The 18,478-nt window shown below is 32.2% G+C and overlaps 1 protein-coding gene across 1 annotated transcript in view; it reads right to left on the minus strand.

Annotated features, from left to right (window-relative positions):
* Positions 1–18,478, minus strand: part of LRPPRC (leucine rich pentatricopeptide repeat containing) — a 105,063-nt gene that overhangs the window by 80,110 nt on the left and 6,475 nt on the right. Inside the window, exons 2-11 of the mRNA XM_074286704.1 lie at positions 12,200–12,399; positions 8,172–8,294; positions 4,632–4,753; positions 4,477–4,535; positions 3,196–3,282; positions 2,506–2,632; positions 2,030–2,174; positions 1,467–1,624; positions 1,175–1,280; positions 987–1,094 (exon numbers count right to left, since the gene is read on the minus strand). Coding sequence (XP_074142805.1) covers positions 987–1,094; positions 1,175–1,280; positions 1,467–1,624; positions 2,030–2,174; positions 2,506–2,632; positions 3,196–3,282; positions 4,477–4,535; positions 4,632–4,753; positions 8,172–8,294; positions 12,200–12,399 — 1,235 coding nt within the window. The remainder of the gene's footprint in view (positions 1–986; positions 1,095–1,174; positions 1,281–1,466; positions 1,625–2,029; positions 2,175–2,505; positions 2,633–3,195; positions 3,283–4,476; positions 4,536–4,631; positions 4,754–8,171; positions 8,295–12,199; positions 12,400–18,478) is intronic.

Consider the following 18,478-nt stretch of genomic DNA (forward strand, 5'->3'; position numbering starts at 1 on the left):
CATTTCTTCTAAACCTGAATACAACTGTATATTTAAAATAAAATTGCAATATGAACAGTCTGCTAAAAGCACTTTTTTTGTGTTTGTGCATTTTGTTTGTCACCCAATGTCACACTAACAACTCTGCATCTCATTCTAGAACACATTATACTGTGAGATAAGAGGGAAAAGACCATTTTTTGTTTCCCCAAGGGGAAAGTACTTCTGTTAAAAGCATCTTTTTATGAGACTACTCTTTCTGAATTACCAATAACGCAAACCAAAGAATTAGACACTGTACTCTAAAATTTTAATATTTGTACTATTCTTATTCATAGCCCATAGACATCCCATGTGTGCTAAATGCTCAATACAGGGAAAAGTGTGCTAAATGCTCAATCGTACTTAAGGACCCGAAAGATTGCATTTCTGCCCTTCAATCAGCATGCTGTCAGGTCATGATCACTCATCCAGCAATAGGAGTTTCCCTGCCTTTTCTATTACTATAACTAAGCTGAAATTTAGCTCATCAGTTAAAAGAGGTTGGGGGGGTGGGGGGTGGGAGAGAAGATGTTTCACAAAGAAAACTATTAAGCTTCTCAATTGTTTTAGTGAAACCTAAACTTAGCATGTGGCTTTACTTTGAAAGCATCTATAAATATTTTATATAGACTAAGAACCAAAGACTTAAAGTATATATAGTATAAAGTTAAAATGTAAAAGTGTATTATTAGGATTTTGTCATGTTTTCATTATGAATCTGAATTCAAAATTTAAAGACTATAAGTAAAACAAATGAAATTTAAAACTAATGTTATTTTAAAAAGTGATTTAGAGAAATCTGTATGAAAGAAAACATTTCCACATGTCCAAAAAAATTCTTCTACTCAAATTTTCAAAGAATTTTGGTGCTCCAGATTACAGACTGCTCCAAGCAGTGATAAATCTTTCAAAATGGGTCTCTAAATTATTATGCTTTTAGTAAACAAAAAAATAAAACAGCTAACCTTGGATATCTTTGTTCTTTTGATGTTTTGTTAATAATGGCCAAAAATAGTGTGGTCTGATAGGAGCTTTCTGTTGCTTCAATGCCTTCATAAGGTCAGTTGCCAAATCTGGAAAAAGACAGGGAATATTAGAAAGACTATTTCATGATAAAAATCTATATATTTTTTTAAATTTAAGAATAAAATACCAGTTTTTTTGGCTCTCAGAGCGCAGAGCAGAGTGAATTCTAAAGGGGCAACATGTAGCTTCTCTTCTTTTAATTTTTCACAAAATTCTTCCAACTTGTTAAAGGGCTAAAAGAAAATAAATAAGTGTCAGCCTTTTCCAATCTTCTGCAAATATGCCAATAGTTTTTCAATTAACAGTATGAAGGAAAAAGTCTGTATTTGCAATATCACACTCTCATACAAAATCCTTAGACTTTCACAACTTTCTATTTTGTTTGAAATAGCAAATTTCAGGAAGAATGAAATGAATACCGTATTCATGGTGACGCAATGTTGTAAAAAAAAATTGCCAAAGTTTGAAGCACTTTCGTTTGTTTTTTCGATAAATGATTTTGGACATGATACTAAAATTTGCATTGCTACATCTTCCAATCTTTCCGTCACTAAATTCAGACAGAGGTTCATCACATCTAGAAAATAAACACATATAATGTACTTAATATAAATTAAATAACATTATACTTCAGCTACTACTCAAGTTATCTTACTCTGAACCACATTCAAGAGCAGCACTAGAAAATTGACCAAAGACCATAACAATTCAAAGATGAAGGTCATACAATCTGCCTTTTAAAAAACTGCTTTTAGATGTTAGAAATAAAATATTTCTAAATTAAAATATACACTAAAAATTTATGTGAATAAAAATTTATTTAAAATTGAAGCTACTTTTATATACTGACTTCAAAGGATTTATAGATTTCAAAATGCCATCAACTACAGTTTAGATTCAGATACTTTTAGGAAAATGTTTTTCCGTAATATTAAGAGATATGGTTCATATTGTTATCAACTATTTTAAAAAAAATATCAACCTGGAATATATCTTCTTTCATATTTCATGCGTTCCAAAATTTCAGAGACATACTGAGGATATCCAGCTTTGCTGAAGCTAAAGATAATTTGCATTAAATCTCGGTCCATAATGTGGTTATCAGTCTTCTCCATCATTTCCAAAGTCTGTAAACAACCCCAAAGCAATAAAAGTTAAGGAATTTAATTTAAAAGAAAATGTTTGTTTTTTTTTTTAAATTAAAATATCCACCATTTTTAAAGATAAAAATTGTGGTTGTTATACTTTAAAAAAATATATAAATTTCAGGAATATAGCCCATCTGTAACTGTTAAAATAATGTTGCTAAACACTTCTAAATAATATTGAACACTAGAAAATGTTTCAAATGATAAAATGATGAATACATTCCACTTCTTTCTTGCTTTGTTAAACAATCAATTTAATGTTACATATGTTTGAAAAAATTTTTTTCGATATATACTGCATAAATTTTACCTGTGTAACATGATCAATGTCACCTTTCTCAGCATACGCATTCAATAATGCTAAATAAGTATCTGGACCAGGCTCAATTCCTGCTTCTCTCATCACTGAAAGAATATTTTCTGCATTTTGCATATCCCTGTAAATTATTTGAAAAATATTTTAAAAGACATCCCTTTTTTAAAACGTCTTCTTATACTGATCTAAAACTTTTATTTTCTAAGATAAAACATGAAATTCAAAAAAATTTTCAAAATTTTATACAAATTTTAAATGTATGTAATCACAGTTTGGTTTTTGAAATATCAAAACATCATTATTTTAATCAACTTTTTGCAAATGATCAAATAATTGGGGGGAGGTATTCAAGTAAGACTGAATAAATTAATGATAAATTATTCTTAGGATCAAATTAATATTTTCTAAAGATGAGATTACCACTTTTTTAACATTACTTTTTTTTTTTTTTTTTTTTTTTTTTTTTTACATTTTCAGGAACAAACTAACTACCTTACGTAGATAAATTAGGTAAATCTTAATACTTAAAAAATTAATTCTGGATTAAGTCCAATTTATTGGAAGTAGACTAAATGGAATAGAAATGATATATGAATTCTTTATCATCTGGTAATTCAAGTAGATAGAGTCATGACTCAGGATTTTTATGTCATTAAACAATTAAAATAGCTTATTTTATATTACCCAGTTCTGGAATGCCCTGTAACAAGGGTACTGAATACTATTTCTGTGACTGGAAGATTCTTTGTCTTCATAAATCCGAGAATCTTGCTGAAAGATATAAGAAATAACATTAATCATAAAAATCACATTGGTGGCCTTTGCTATAGTTAGAACCAATTCTTTTTTCTTTCTTTCTTTTTTTTTTGCTGAGGCAATTGGGGTTAAGTGACTTTCCCAGGGTCACACAGCTAAGAAGTATTAAGTGTCTGAGGCCACATTTGAACTCAGATCCTCCTGACTTCAGGTTTGGTGCTTTATTCATTGAACCACCTAGCTGCCCCTAGAACTAATTCTTTAAAAACTTCTTAAATGCTAATATAATTTCCAAAGCAATTATTTGTTATTAATCAATAATAGAAGACTGATTTGATGAAATAGAGGAGAAGGCAAAGGCTTTTTGTGTTAGCAAAAAGCTAGTTCCCAAAAAGGACTCTCACAGTACTAAATCCTTTATTCTACTGATCCCAAAGAAGTGAAGTAACCAGTCCTTGGCCCAATACATAAGGATAAGACGTAGTACTTATCCTCAAATTGCAGAGCTACTTTTTGCTTGACAGATGAATTACTGTAACCAGACCTCTCCCACCTTGTTTCAAATAGCAAAGAGGCAAAACCGAGAAGCAACAATAGTAAAAAGAAATACAATGAAAACTGAACAGTGTAATCATTCTGAAAAATGGGAAAAGGTGAGAAAGTAAAAGTTGAGAGGTAAAGACCTAGAGGTGAAAAACCCAAGGGACAATGTGTTGGTAGTGTTTCACATTTCTTTTAATTCACAAACAAATGATGGATCTTTGGGCACCAGTGTAGGAGTGACTTATTTGGAACTAAAGGTAAAAACAAAGCAAAGTAAGAATTAAAAAAAAATAAAATAAAATAAAAATACAATTGGCTTGCATGGGATGGCATTAAAAAAATATAATCCATAGACAAATGGCATCTCCCAACTGGCTAAGTTTTATTCCTAAACAAATCAAAATAGGCCATAGAGGAATGGGTGATCCTAAACACTAGCCTCAAAAATGAATAATAACTTTGGTCCAAATTGCCTATTAGAGATTACTACATGGTTTTTGCTCTGGTGTCAAAATTATGTTGAATGACATGTTACCAAAGAGTAAAATATTCTTGGACTTGCTCTCCAAATCAATCTGGATAGTTTAAATAGTAATTTTACATTCCTGCCCCTTTTCCCTTAAAAATAAATTTTATCACATCATGAATGAATATGTAAAGACATACCTGGCACCTTCAATGTCTCCTTTATTACAATAAGCAGCTATCAGTCTCTGGTATGTAACCTGTCAAGAAAATGAAAAAAAAAATTAACTTTATTTAATTTCGGGGGGAAAGTGGGAAGAGGTCTCATATGCTTCCTCATAAAAGAGACTACTTACACGATTAGGCTGAATATTTGCTTCCTCCATTTTTGCCAAAAAATCAGTTGGTGAGAATTCATGCTCATTCTGAAGATATACTTTAAGTAAAGCATTGTAGTGGCTTATATCATATGTCACTCCTGAAAAATAAAAAAAGTTTAAATTATCTGAATCATGTCATTCTCATAAACTGTAATAACATAAGAACATATATTTCACAAAAATACAAAAACACCATAGATGGGCAACAATATTACTTGTGAATCTGAATTTAGAATTATCACCTAAACATATAAAGTAGATTTGAGCCTGCCTATACAAAGTATCTTCTAGACGAAGAATACCTAACCATTTCAGAAGCAATTACTAATAAGTAAATAGTACTGATTTTTTTTATAATTATTCTGCAAATTTTTGTTGCCTTCTCCATTAGAATGTAAGCTCTCTACTAAGAAGAGATTGCTTCACTTACTGCATTAGCATTCCAACATCTAGTATGGTAGGTACTCAATTGATACTTATTAGTGGCTGATAAAAGTGATTAGCCTTCTCAAATGCTTAGGTATTCAAGAAGAGGACTTCTAATAATCCTTTCTAATAAAAAAAAAAAAAAAAAAGCTACTAAAATTATCATTAAGAACATAAGTAAAAGGGGGTAAGGAAATATATGGGAGAACTTAATCCACAAGACACTGACCAAAAAATGCTCATTAGTTTGGTCAAAAGTACAATTTGTAGGACTTATTTTGCAGTTCTTCACACATTCATGATATCCCAGAATTAAAAAAAAAAAAAAAAAAAAAAAAAAAAAAAAAAAAAACTATTACCAGAATCACAAGATCTGAGACCTCAATCCTGAAGGCCAGTATTCCCCTGAATATGAACATGACAGGAAATGACTATCTTCTGAGACAGGATGTTCTAAAAATGGCCTTAAAAAAACCTTAAATTGGCTTCTGCAACATTTTATCCATGGCTCTCAAACAGAAAAAGTAATCTTTCTTATAAATATAATAGGATTATTATTGCTTTGTAAGAAATTATAAAAATGCTGGATTCAGAGAAAATTTGGGGTAATCTACATGAACTGATGAGGAAGGAAGTGAGACAAACAGAATAACATATATAACTATAACATAAAAGAAAATGATTATAAAAGACTTAAGAAGTATAATCACAATACTTTTTTCCTTTGGTGTAAGGATTATATTGACTCCAAGACTGATGATGATCTAGGCAGAAGAGGCAATAAACTAGAGGTTAAGAATGAGAAATATTTTCTTAAGCATAGCAAATATGGAGATCTGTTGATCATCATTATGCCTAGTAGGGTATTTATTGATCAAAGTGATAGATAGAAAAGTGATGCCAAAAAACAAAAACAAAATCAAAATATGACCCATTTTTTGAGTATTTTTTAAAAGATACAAATGACTGAGAGCAGAAAGAAAAATGACAAGCAGGTGAATTGTGTTGCTATCATCTTAAATTTTAACATATTCTTTTAAATATTATCTATAAAGATCAATTTTTCATACAATCCATTTTTCTTTTCTTCCTATATTAAAATGGTTAAGTTAAGAACAAATCTCTTCTCCCTCTATACTACTTTACTTGGTGATCTCAATAAATTCCATGATTTTATTATTAACTCTATGCCAATGATCAAAAACATCTTGCCCCAATCTCAGCTGACCCACTAACTTCATACTGAAATTCCAATTAAGAATTTAAAATAAGTATTCTTAAGGATTCATGAGCTTTCTACCAAAAGGAACCATTACACAAAAAGTTAAAAACCCTGCTCTAAACCCCCTGAAATCTATGATTCAAAAATTTATTTTCTTTATTACAAATTCTAAGATTAAATGGTCACTTCTCAAGGCTCACATTATTTCTACCCCAACAACCAGTTCTTTACTGGTGAAAAAAAATCCAACTTAGAACAAAAGTTCATTTTGGTCACATCAAATTTTGAAGGATTAAAATCATCATTAAGTTAATTCTCCAGCCACAATAGAGAAGAGAAGTCTACACCATGGACAAAGGTGAAGGATATTAACTAGCTCTTGCCATGTACATTTTATAGCCTTGACTTTTCCCTCTTGTTTTTCCTGCTCATCCTTCTCCTCATCTCCCTATGGCCTTCACCTGAATCCTTTCAAAAACCTAAAATGTCATAAGGCTGGTGGTCACAGGTGTTGATCCAATATATTAAAATAAAATTTTACACTTTGTAAGTATAACATGGTACCATCATACCGAGACAGCAGTCATCCAAGTAAAAATCTAGGATTCTAATTGATTCTTAGCAAGATCAATTTGCTTGGGAGCTATATTCCAAGAAGAAGGTAGAGTTTATGTTGAGAGAGCTGATAATCCCTGCTATGTTCTATCCTGCTCAGTCAATATTTTGTAGTGTGTGTTTGGGTTTTTGTAGAAAATCCAAAGAAAGGTTATCTGGAAAGTGAAGAGACTCCAGATTATCTCATGTGAAGTAGAAGAAGGAAATGGGGATATTTCCTGTGATGACTGAGGAAACATTACACCTGTATTCAAATATTTGAAGGGCTTTTATGTGGAAGAAGGTGAAACACAAAACACATTTAATCTAAGTCTGATGAACTCTTCCTAGAAATTAAAGAGTATTCGAAGAGTGGAATAGGCCACCTTATGAGATAGTGGGTCCTCCCAACTGGGAAATATTTAAGCAAAGGTTGGATGATCCTTTTTGGTTACATGAGAGTAAAGGTTCTTATTCATTTATGGATTGGAATAGAAGACCTCTGAAGTCTCTTTTATGAAAATTTGTGATTACACTATCAATGTCTAACACATTTTTCAAATAATAATAGATGTGAAAAAAATTTCATTTAAGCATGTTACTGAATTCCTAGTATTTTTTTTTCATTGTGAATTCCCTCAATCAATGGAAATTAATATTAATAACATAACTACTGTCTTGTGGAGGGGGGGGGAATATGAATTTTTTTTTTCAAATTAGAGAATTTTTCACCTTCAAATAAAGTTAAGACTCACTACCTTAAGGTACTTCAACAGACCTAAATATTTATCACACTAGAATTATATAGCTGCTGATATAGATAGGTATGTTAATTACGAACTTCTGTAAGTTTGTGTTGAAGGAGGCAGTCCTCCTTTTACTGAATTAGTATAGTACTAGTCTTAAAATTTCATTCAGAAGACATCTCTCCAAACAGCAATATTTTCAATTCATCCAGGTTATTCCAAAACCTAATGTTTCCAAGGAGATTTCACTAGATTAGTTTATTCATATTCATTATTCATAAGCAATATGATGCAAAAGTGATTTTAACATCTAAGTTTCTTTCTATTTTATTATAAATGCCCCTAGATGTCACTATAACTCTCTAAATGAAAAATAAGATTCAGATAATGGTAAAAGGAATATCCTGTCATAAAATCTAAGTATGTCATTTAATAAACCCTTCCTTTTTAAGCAAAAAGAAAAAGGGAAAATGCATTACAATAGCTGTTAAGATTCCATGTGTGAATTATATGTTAAAATAATCATACCCAACTCTTGTAGTTTGTCCCATATCTTGTGGACAAATTCTGTTCGTTCTGAAGATTTTAATTCAGGTAATAGAGAGCCACAGCTACGCAGTAAAAGCAAAGCCAGGTTACTACTTGGATTTCCTGTAATGAATGTCATATTTAGCAAAATTAATAAAATGGTGAGAACTAGAAAAAATTCAGTTACATACTATTTCAATTTAAAAACCAATAACAACATAAAAATTAGACACCAACTTGAAAATTCTCCCAAACCTTCTGATCTACCAAATTATTTATTAATGGTATGGTAATATTCAAAAAAGCAAAAATATGCCATGTAAAGTTCTTTGCTAAATGTCATAGATTACATTTGTATTTTTTTACAAATTTTTATTTTATCACTAAAAAAATTCTCATTTCAACTGGCCCTTAAAATTTGTGCCTCCATTAAAAATATCTCAAATAAAATAAAAATCTCATTTTCAGTGTTTCTGACTTTCCTTAAGAAGAGATTTTATAATCATAAGATTTCTTAATGTTGAAGAAATCTTAAGATTTCTGTTAAGAAGAGATATTACAATCCACACAAGCAAAACTAAAGAAAAAAAAACAAGCTGATTAGCAATTTAGGATTTTCCAATGTGTTTCAAGTTCTTTAACTTTTCCTTTCATCCTGGTTCCCAGACAGTCAGAAGAGGCATAGGGGCCTGTTCCTAGAATCAGGAAGGCTCACTTGAATGAATTCATTAATCTCCTTCAGCCTCTGTTTCTGTTATGAGAACTTTGTAAATCTTAAAGCATTAATGCTAGTTATTACACTTCCATGATCTTTACTTAAAATTTTATAATGGCCAGTTTCCATGCAGTTAAAAAAGCTACAAAATAAAAAAATTTTAAAGGTAAATAAAAGTCTAGTTAAGGCCAGGAGAAAAAAAAAAAGGCAATTTTTTAGAAGAGATTAAGTAAAAGTAATAAGGAGTATGTAAATACAAGACAGACATATATGCTTAGAGGTTTAAGGAATTACTTTACCTTTAATCCCTAAACTACATCATAACTTTCTAATAGATAGAAGTCACCTTTTAAGTAGGTTTGTTTACAGGTACGAAGAATTTTCTTTAAAATGCCCAGTTACAGGCTTTTACTATTCATGCTTTCTCTTTTAGTAAGTATCTTTTGTAAAAAGAAGTCCTACACCTATGGGTATATCTCATAAGATTTATAAATACAAATTTCAAGCCAAAACAATACTATGGATCATAGATGTTATCCTGTGCAGAAGTTTATTTGCTATGTACTCTCTCTTCCAGAATGCAGATAAATTTATTATGTCATCCAGCACCTATGTTATAGTGCTCTAGAAATTGGAGATGTTACTATTGTGTTCTGCCATCAATACTCAACTTCTTGCGTTCTGGTTCTCCACCAACTCAATCTACCTCTCCTCAATCTACTCTGTAACACAATCATTCAAGTCCTACTCCCTAATTTTAAGTGTCTCTTTTACCTTCTTTTTGCAGGAAGCTGCTCATCATCCACTGGTCCCATGAAACCTAGCCCTAGCTCTCCTCAGAGCCAATACACATAACAGATTGCTTGACAAGACATTTGCAACTACAGAGTAGGCATTTAATAAATGCTTGTTGAAAACATCTCTTATAAAAGGCCTCATTTCTCAAATAGAGACAATTTTCAAAGAAATCAAAACCATCTATAATCACATGAAAAAAATGCTCTAAATTATTCTTCATTAGAGAAATGCAATTATAACAACTGATATACCACTCCATACTCATGAGATTAGCTAATATGACAAAAAAGGGGGGCAGCTAGGTGGCTCAGTGGATAGAGCACCAGCTCTGAAGTCAAGAGAACCTGAGTACAAATCTGGTCTCAGACACTTAACACTTCCTAGGTGTGTGTGACCCAGGACAAGTCTTAACCCCAACTGCCTAACACTTAACCCCAAATGCCCCCCAAAAAGAATAAGAACAAGAAAAAAATAAAATGATAAATGTTGAGAGAAGATGTGGGAAAACTGGGACATCAATGCACTATTGGTGCAATTATGAAGTGATGCAACCATTCTGGGGAACAATTTGGAGTTATGCTCCAAGACTATAAAATTGTGCATACCTTTTGATCCAACAATGCCACTGCTACATGTACATTCCAAAGATATCCCAAAAAAAAAAAAAAAAAAAAAAAAAAGGAAAAAGGACCTCTTTGTACAAAAATATTTACAGAAGCTATTTTTGTCGTGGCTAAAAACTGGAAATCAAAATGATGCCTATTGATTGAGAACTGGCTAAACAAGATGTGATGGATTATTGTGCCATAAGAAATAACAAACTGGATATTTTCACAAAAATCTGAAAAAACCCCTACATGAACTCATGCAAATTGAAGTGAGCAGAGCCTGAATGTTGTTGTACACAGTAACACTAATACTGTATAATGTAGAACTGTGAATGACTTAACTGTTTTTAGCAATGTAATGATTCAAGACAATTCCAAGGAACTAATGATGAAGCATATCATCAACCTCCAGAGAAAGAACTGTTATTGTTTGAATATAGACAGCATGTTATTTTTCACTTTCTTTCATTATTTTATTTATTTATAATCTTTTCTAGTACAAAGTGATGTAATGTTTTATAGGATAGCATATATAACCTATTATCTGACTGCTTACCATTTTGGGAGAGAGGGAAGATTTTGAAATTCAAACTTAAAAAAAAAAATAAAAGGGAAAAAAATTCCCATCTAAATTTTAAAAAGTTGTTTTAACATGTAACTGGGGGATACACACGCATTAAATATATATACACACAAATAAATGCTTATTGGATTAGGTGAAGATTAAAAATTCTCTATTTAGAAAATCATTTGATTTTTTTTCAAGATGACAAAACATGGTATTAAATGACATAGCCTTAAGAAGAAAGGTAAGAAATAACATTTTCTCCCCCCATTCTTTGCATAGTATTGAGTATTCCCTAGTTATTTTTGGTGAACTGTCCTACCCCTCCCCCCTAAAATTCTTTGGAATAAGGGATTTTGAGGTAGGTGAGGAAAAGAATTTATTCAGAAATATAGATGATAAAAAAATATATATATATTATATATATATATATATATATGATAAGATAATCATACATTTAGAAAATTAAAAAGCTATACTAAAATTTTCATCAAAATTTTTTTTTTACAATATAAGGATATAGCTAGGTAGCACAGTGGATGGGACTTGATTAAGTAAAACTGGAGCTCAAATGTGGTCTCAGATACTTACAGCAAGGTATTAACCCTGGATAGTCACTTACTTCTGTCTGCCTTAAAGACAATAAAGACAGTAATAACTCCTATTTCCCAGGGTTAATATGAGGATCAACTGAAGCACTCAGCAGAATGACTTGCATGTACTTAGTATTTGTTGAAACATAAAATGTGTCAGAACATTTATCTTTCATTAACAAAGGCTACATATAATACTTTATTTCAACTGATTTTGCAACTTGAGGAATTCAGAGTGTAATTTCAAATAAACAGAAAATGGCAACATAAAAACAAAACCACAACCTGATATCATGAAAAATAGGATGAGTATGTGGTGTTACTATTTTCCAAAATTATTCATAGGATGCTATTACGAATTCTAGCCCAATAGGAAAAGTCCAATGTATACTAAATTTCAAAATATTTTTTAACAAATGGTTACACACATTTACTATGTATGGGATTGTCTGTCATTTAGAGGAGGGAGTAGAGGGAGGGAGGGGAAAATTTGGAAAAATGAATACAAGGGATAATGTTGTAAAAAAAAAAAATTACTCATGCATATGTACTGTCAAAAAATTTATAATTATAAAATTAATTTTAAAACTGTCAAAAAATAAATAAAAATAAATAAATGGTTACAAATATTTTAAAAATCTGAAAAGAAAATTCAAACCACCATTACATGCATTACAATAAGCTTTACCCCCCAAAAAAACTCTCCACCCATGGCAAAAATTAACTTAAAGGATAGAAATTCTCATTACCTGATCTGCAGATATCACGATAAATGCTCTCTAAAAGTGTTTTAGTGATACGGCCGGTTCTTCTAACAGAATTATCTAGCCTTCCCAATGCCCAATCAAACTGGTTCATCTGTTTTTTATAAGTGGAAATTGATTCTTCTTGATGATCATTCTTTTTCTGAGCTACAGTTGAATAAGAGTTAGCTTCACTGATCAGAGTTCTGTTAAATAAAAAACAGCAATTAACTAGCATCTTTAAAAAAAAAAACCAAACCAGAAATACGAGAAAGTTTACATTAGCATTTAAACTATAAAATTTACTAAGGTATCCAAAGTATCCAAATGCAAATGGTTCAAATGACTTGCTCTAAAAATATTTAATTTGTAACTTTAAAAAAGGGTAAAAGTAAATGTTTTTTAATATTTATGGAACTACTGAATGAGTCTGAAAAACTACATATGCCCAAGTTTCTAATTCCTCAGTGAGTCAAAACCCATCTACTTGTTTTAAGTAGCGAACAATTGTGGTGTGAGGTGTGTTCCTTTAATAGGAACCTAATATAGACAGTTGCTAAAGCAATCCCCCCCAAAAAAATCAGTAAAGATGAGACAGCATGAAAACCAAAATTCTTTCAAATCAGTTTTCCTACTAAATAAGATCTTTAAAATAATTCATAATCATCACAGTGTAGAATATTGGGCTGCTCTGAAGACAAATGAAAGAATGATAGCTAAACAGGCAGAATGATTTATAAAAACACAGCAACATTCTATGCACAGACTGCCAAGAGTACTTGGGTTTTTGTATCCTCCCTATTCTCCTAGGTGAGAGATAGAGAATGGACCCTTCTCCCTGTTTCAGAGGTAAAAGGAGTGAAGGAATAGAATTCTGGCTTCTGAAATGCTAATTCTATAAAGGAATTTTACTTTTAAGTAGTTTTATTGTTGCCCTTTGTTTCTTCACCATATTTTCCCTTTAACCTCTCTTCCCTAATGCAAAAGACAAGAATGGTCTAATTAAAAGAGTACAGGCTCTGGAATTGGGAGTCAGAATTTGGATTCACTCTTTGTAGGCCTCAGCTTGTCTGTATTATTTGATGTTCAGAAGAAAGCCTCTGAGATCTCTTCCAGCTCTAAGCATAGAATGTTCTTATCTTGCAGCTTAGCTTCTTCATTTCACAGAAGACACTAGGGGCCAAGAGTGGGGAAAGACACAAAAAGGGCAGACCAAGAACTCAAACGAAGGGCTCCTGCCTTTACCACTGTTACTGACCTCACTCCACAAATTTTTCATGTTTTCCTTTTCATATCTAATCAGCTGCTAAGTAATAGCAATTCACATAGTGCAATATTTTCCATATCTGTACCCCTCCTTTTTATTTTTATTAGACCCTAGTCATCTGTCACCTGACCTATTAAAACAGCCTAACTAGCATCCATACTACTACTGGTTTGCTCCACCAACTTGCTTCCAGAGTAATCTTCTCAATGCCTAGCCTGCATCTTTTTCTAGCTCAAAAAATTTAAATGCCTGCCCATATTATAAAGCCTTAGCACTTTTTGCCTTCCACAACCTGGCTCCAATTTTCTTCAGCCTCATCTCATGTATTCCCCTTAATAGATACTATAATCTTAATAACTATTCATCTTCCTTGAAGTCTTCTGGTACTTTCCTGTTTCTATCAACCTGCCCACACCATGGCCAGCACTAGAGTTTACCCATTCCTTCAATCATACACCCTCCATCCTCATATACACAGACATAGCACTTAACCTTTTAGGAGACCAACTCTTCCATAAAGCTTTCCTTTATTTCCTAGTCATAAGGAATCTCCAAATCTCTTGGACACCTCCTAGAACCTCATTTGTACCTGAATATTCTAGAATATTCTATTCTATTCTATTAGTGTGAGTAAGAACTTAACATATCTATTATTAAATAATAAATTACTTGGGAACAGGAATTGGACTCTTAAGTCATCTTTTGCCCCAGGGCAAATACAGTAAAAGCCAAGTAGTCAGTAAATGAGAGTTGATTAGCCTCACATATGTACAAATCACTCAAGTCTTTCCCCCCAAGTAGGGCTAAGTTGTTTGTTACTTACTGGACTGCCTTTCAAGCACAGTATAAATGTGAACGCTTTATGCATGGCCCACATAGAATCTTATGTCAACCTCTCCAATGCCACTTTCAAGGGGGGGAAAAAAATCTATAAGCTTTAAAAGCTTTAAAATTTGCACGAAGACATTAACAGTATTTGCAAAGACGGTCCACTTTGACACTAGCTTTTAAAGCATCTGGACACTTACTATTTCTCTTAACAGGTTAAATTTAATAATTATGAGATATCTGTCCCACACGAGTTACATAGGGAATCTAAAGACAAAACAAGTAAAGACTTCTTGTCCTCAAAGAAGTTGACAATCCACTTCTATTTCCTTTGTAGAGAAGGCAATTAGGGTTAAGTGACTTGCCCAAGATCACACTACTAGTGTCAAGTGGGCTCAGGCCAAATTTGAATTCAGATCCTCTAGACTCCAGGGCCAATGTTCTATCCACTGCAGCACTAGCTACCTTCTATGCCACTTTCAACAAGTTTTCCTTTAAAAATAGATACACTGATGCATTATTGGTGGAATAGTGAATTGGTAAAACTATTCTGGAAAACAATTAAGAACTGTGTTCAAAGAGCTAAAAAACTGCATATGCCCTTTGGCTCAGAATACTACTTCTTGGTCTGTGTTTCAAAAAGATTAAAATAATCTCTGTTCTTTTGTATTAAAAAAAGAAAAAATGAAGCAAATGGTTTCTGAAAAGCCTGGGAAGACTTATATGAACATATATAAAATGAACTGAGCAAAATCAGAACACTGCAATAATAAAAATAATGATGGTGATTAACTGTGAAAAGACTTAGCTCTTCTGTTCTGGACAATTCTAAAGGACCCGTGATGAAAAATGCTATCTATATTCAAAGAAAGACTGATGAACCTTGGAATACAGTCTGAAGCACATTTTCTTCATTTTATTTTTCTTGTTTGTGCATGTGAGCATTTTATTCTTCAACATGCAATATTTTGCATGATTTCACATTCAGTGGCAATACTACTTTCTGAAGGGGTAGAGAAGGGATGGGAGAGAATTTCAAACTCAAAAATTTTTTAAATAAATATTTAAACTTTTTAATGTAATCAGGAAATAAATGACAAAAATTTTTTGACAAATTTAAAAGATGCTTTACTTCTACAAGTATGTGGCAAATTGATATTCTTAAATATCCAAAAAGGCAAAAGGTCAAATCATTAAATATTTATCTCCAACAAGCTGAATAAAGTAAGGCCTGATTTTAAAAAGTTAGGTAGAATTGATACAAAGGAAAAAACAGCAAGGGTAAACTTGTTTATTCAACTTTACAATGCAAATTAATGATTGTTCCAAAAGTAATTAAAACAAAATATCTTAAGGAATGAGAGCAGAGTTTGAATCCTAATATCAGATACCAGCAACTTTTCACCTCAGAGAGAGTAGTATAATGGAGATAATCTTATCTCTAATAAGACTAAAGTATTATGAGGATCTAATGAAATACTGTATGTAAAGTGCATTGGAAACCTTAAAGTGCTATATAAATTTCAGTTACAAATTTTTAAAAAGGCAACTTTTAATTGTGGTATAAACAGAATCCAAAGTGAGTCAAGAAACACACCTCCTTAAAGTAAAAGGAAGGCATGTTAATTCCTGAGCGAACTTTCTTTGTAAAGCTGCACTTCAATGGGCTTTCTTTTAAAGTACTACAACTAGGTCAACATCTAACCAAAGTGAAGATAAATCATGTGGGAGCCTCAAGTTATTCATTATGGTACCCAGATAAGTATCCAAAACCAAAAAGTACTGCTAGAGGAAGGCAAAAAAAAATAATAATAATAATTAAAAAAATAATAATAATAATAACAATAATTCATAGTCTTGAGACTTAAAAAGATTGAAAAAGAGAAAGAATGCAAAAATTGTCCAAACATTTTGGTGACAAAATACTTAATAACTTTAAAGGGAAAAAAAAAGTAAGTCCATAAAATTTAGAGATCAAAAAGACGAATTCTATTAAGCTTGCGCTCTCATATGCTGTGTGTGTGTGTGTGTGTGTGTGTGTGTGTGTGTGTGTGTGTGTGTGTGTGTAAGATTAGACAGGCTTCAACAAGCTAACATATTCTTGATTCTCTTTCCTCATATATAATAATGAAAATAATGGATACTATATTCCCTGATTTCACAGAAGTATTAAGGACTACAAAGATATTTTAAAGGAATAAGCTTTCTCAGAATAAAAGAAGGTATAATAAATAAGTGACATAACTCTCTATGAAGCACGACAGTGCATAAAAATGTATTTCTAGGGGTGAAGAAGAAGGATGAGTTATGGTACAATTAGAGATGCAATCAATGGTCTTCTTTAAAGGCAATGGGTTTCTCCCTAACTGGAGGTCTTCAAGCACAAGCTGCATGACACCTAACTGAGGATTTAAAGGAGAGAATGTACAAAGCCATTAGCACAAAACTGTAACTTCAAGCATTTGCATTTTATCTCTAATTTTAGGGGAAAAAGGCTTAGAAGAAACTTGGGAGGAGAAAAGCTTCAGAAGATCTTGCCCTGCTCGAGCTTTTTAATGATTGCCCTGCTCAAGCTTTTCAATGACCTAAGACGGGAGAAATTCCGCTCCCCAACTCCCTCTAAAACACATTCTCCTGAGAAGGAAAGGTTCTGGTCAATCAGATATGGTTGTATTAAATAGGAGGCTATGGATTTTGTTATCCTCTCCTGATCCAGAGATCCACCTACTCACCATATTAGTGTTTCATTAAACTTTCACATTTCCAAAAGTCCCTCAATACTACACACCTCAACTTATCTCACTTATCCCACCTATCCTGCCTAGTCTTATTGGTAACATCCTAATTCCTCCCAGTACTCACTTCCTTCCCAACTTCAGTTAGCACTTAATTACTTTTTCAGTAACCCTCTTTTGAATTGGGGTGCCTTTAAATCCAACTGTAATGCCACAGGAGCAGCATAAAGGATATCAGAAAGAGTAATGATAATAAAAGAAGTGGACCAATCTAGTAATCTATTCATACAACATATCTAAAGAAAAGACCCTAGCATGTTGGGTGCCTAGAATTTAGGCTAGATCTTGATTCATCTTTAATATTGCCTTTAATTCTCCTAGATTTATTAAAAATAAGTTTCATCTGTTGAAATTAATTTCCTTTAGCAAACTAGAAACTTACTTCTTTCTCTCTTTATATTATCTAACAAAGCAACATGCTATTGAATTGTATTTTTTAATTTGTTACTGTACAAACTCAAACTGTTACTGTACAAATGTGGATTTACAATACTATACTATACTGTATTCTCTATTGGCCAAACCCCACTCAAGCAACAAGATTTAGAATCCTAATTTAAACTTTTTCCTACTACATAGTATTACTAGTTCTCCAGATTATTTCCCTTATTTTCAATGTAAATTTCTTAAAGTGAAATCCTATTCACACTAACCCTATACCTAAATACTATAGTTTGCAAAAACCAACCTCCTGCTGCCCCTATTTCTGTCATGTATAACTACCCCTAAAAGTAGTTTTTCCTTTTTTTCCTCAACATTATCTATTTAATCTCTAACCTTGCTTCACCTAGCTCCTATTTTCTATTATTTACCTAATAATCACACCTTAGATCACAACATACTTTTAACTTCACCAGAAACCCACCACTCCACAGCTACCAGATCCAAGATCTGAAATTCTCTCACTGATTTACAATTTGTCTTTCCTAACTTTTCCTCCTAGATTTGCTCTTTGCCTTCAATGTAAAGTTTAGTCATTCAGTCCCTACCTTTTCCAGAGTTGGGCACCAAAATGCTAAGTGCTCCACCTTTGTATCCCTGGCTCCTTCTGTTCTTCTAATTCCCCACCTTCTTTCTTTTCATGTTCTCCCTTCTAATACTCCAAAATGAGTCCCCTGGACATCTATTTTCCCAGTTTCTATTCTCAAATAACTTAGAAATTCTACTAGTCCCAGCTTTAGTCCCTTCCTATGCTCAGTCACACTTCAGACATTTCTATAATTCAATGTCCTGAAGATTCAATATGTCCACGTGATGAGAGTTAGGTAAGGGGTACCTAGATGGAATTAGGGTTAATTGAGGTCTAGTGGCAGGTTCAGGGTACAGGGAGTCAAATGGAGCTCTCCTGCAACCCCTTTGGATTTGGTGCAGGGATACAGAGTTAAATGCAGTCTA

Source organism: Sminthopsis crassicaudata, chromosome 2 (genome assembly GCF_048593235.1).
Source record: "Sminthopsis crassicaudata isolate SCR6 chromosome 2, ASM4859323v1, whole genome shotgun sequence".
In the NCBI taxonomy this organism is placed as follows: Eukaryota; Metazoa; Chordata; class Mammalia; order Dasyuromorphia; family Dasyuridae; genus Sminthopsis; species Sminthopsis crassicaudata.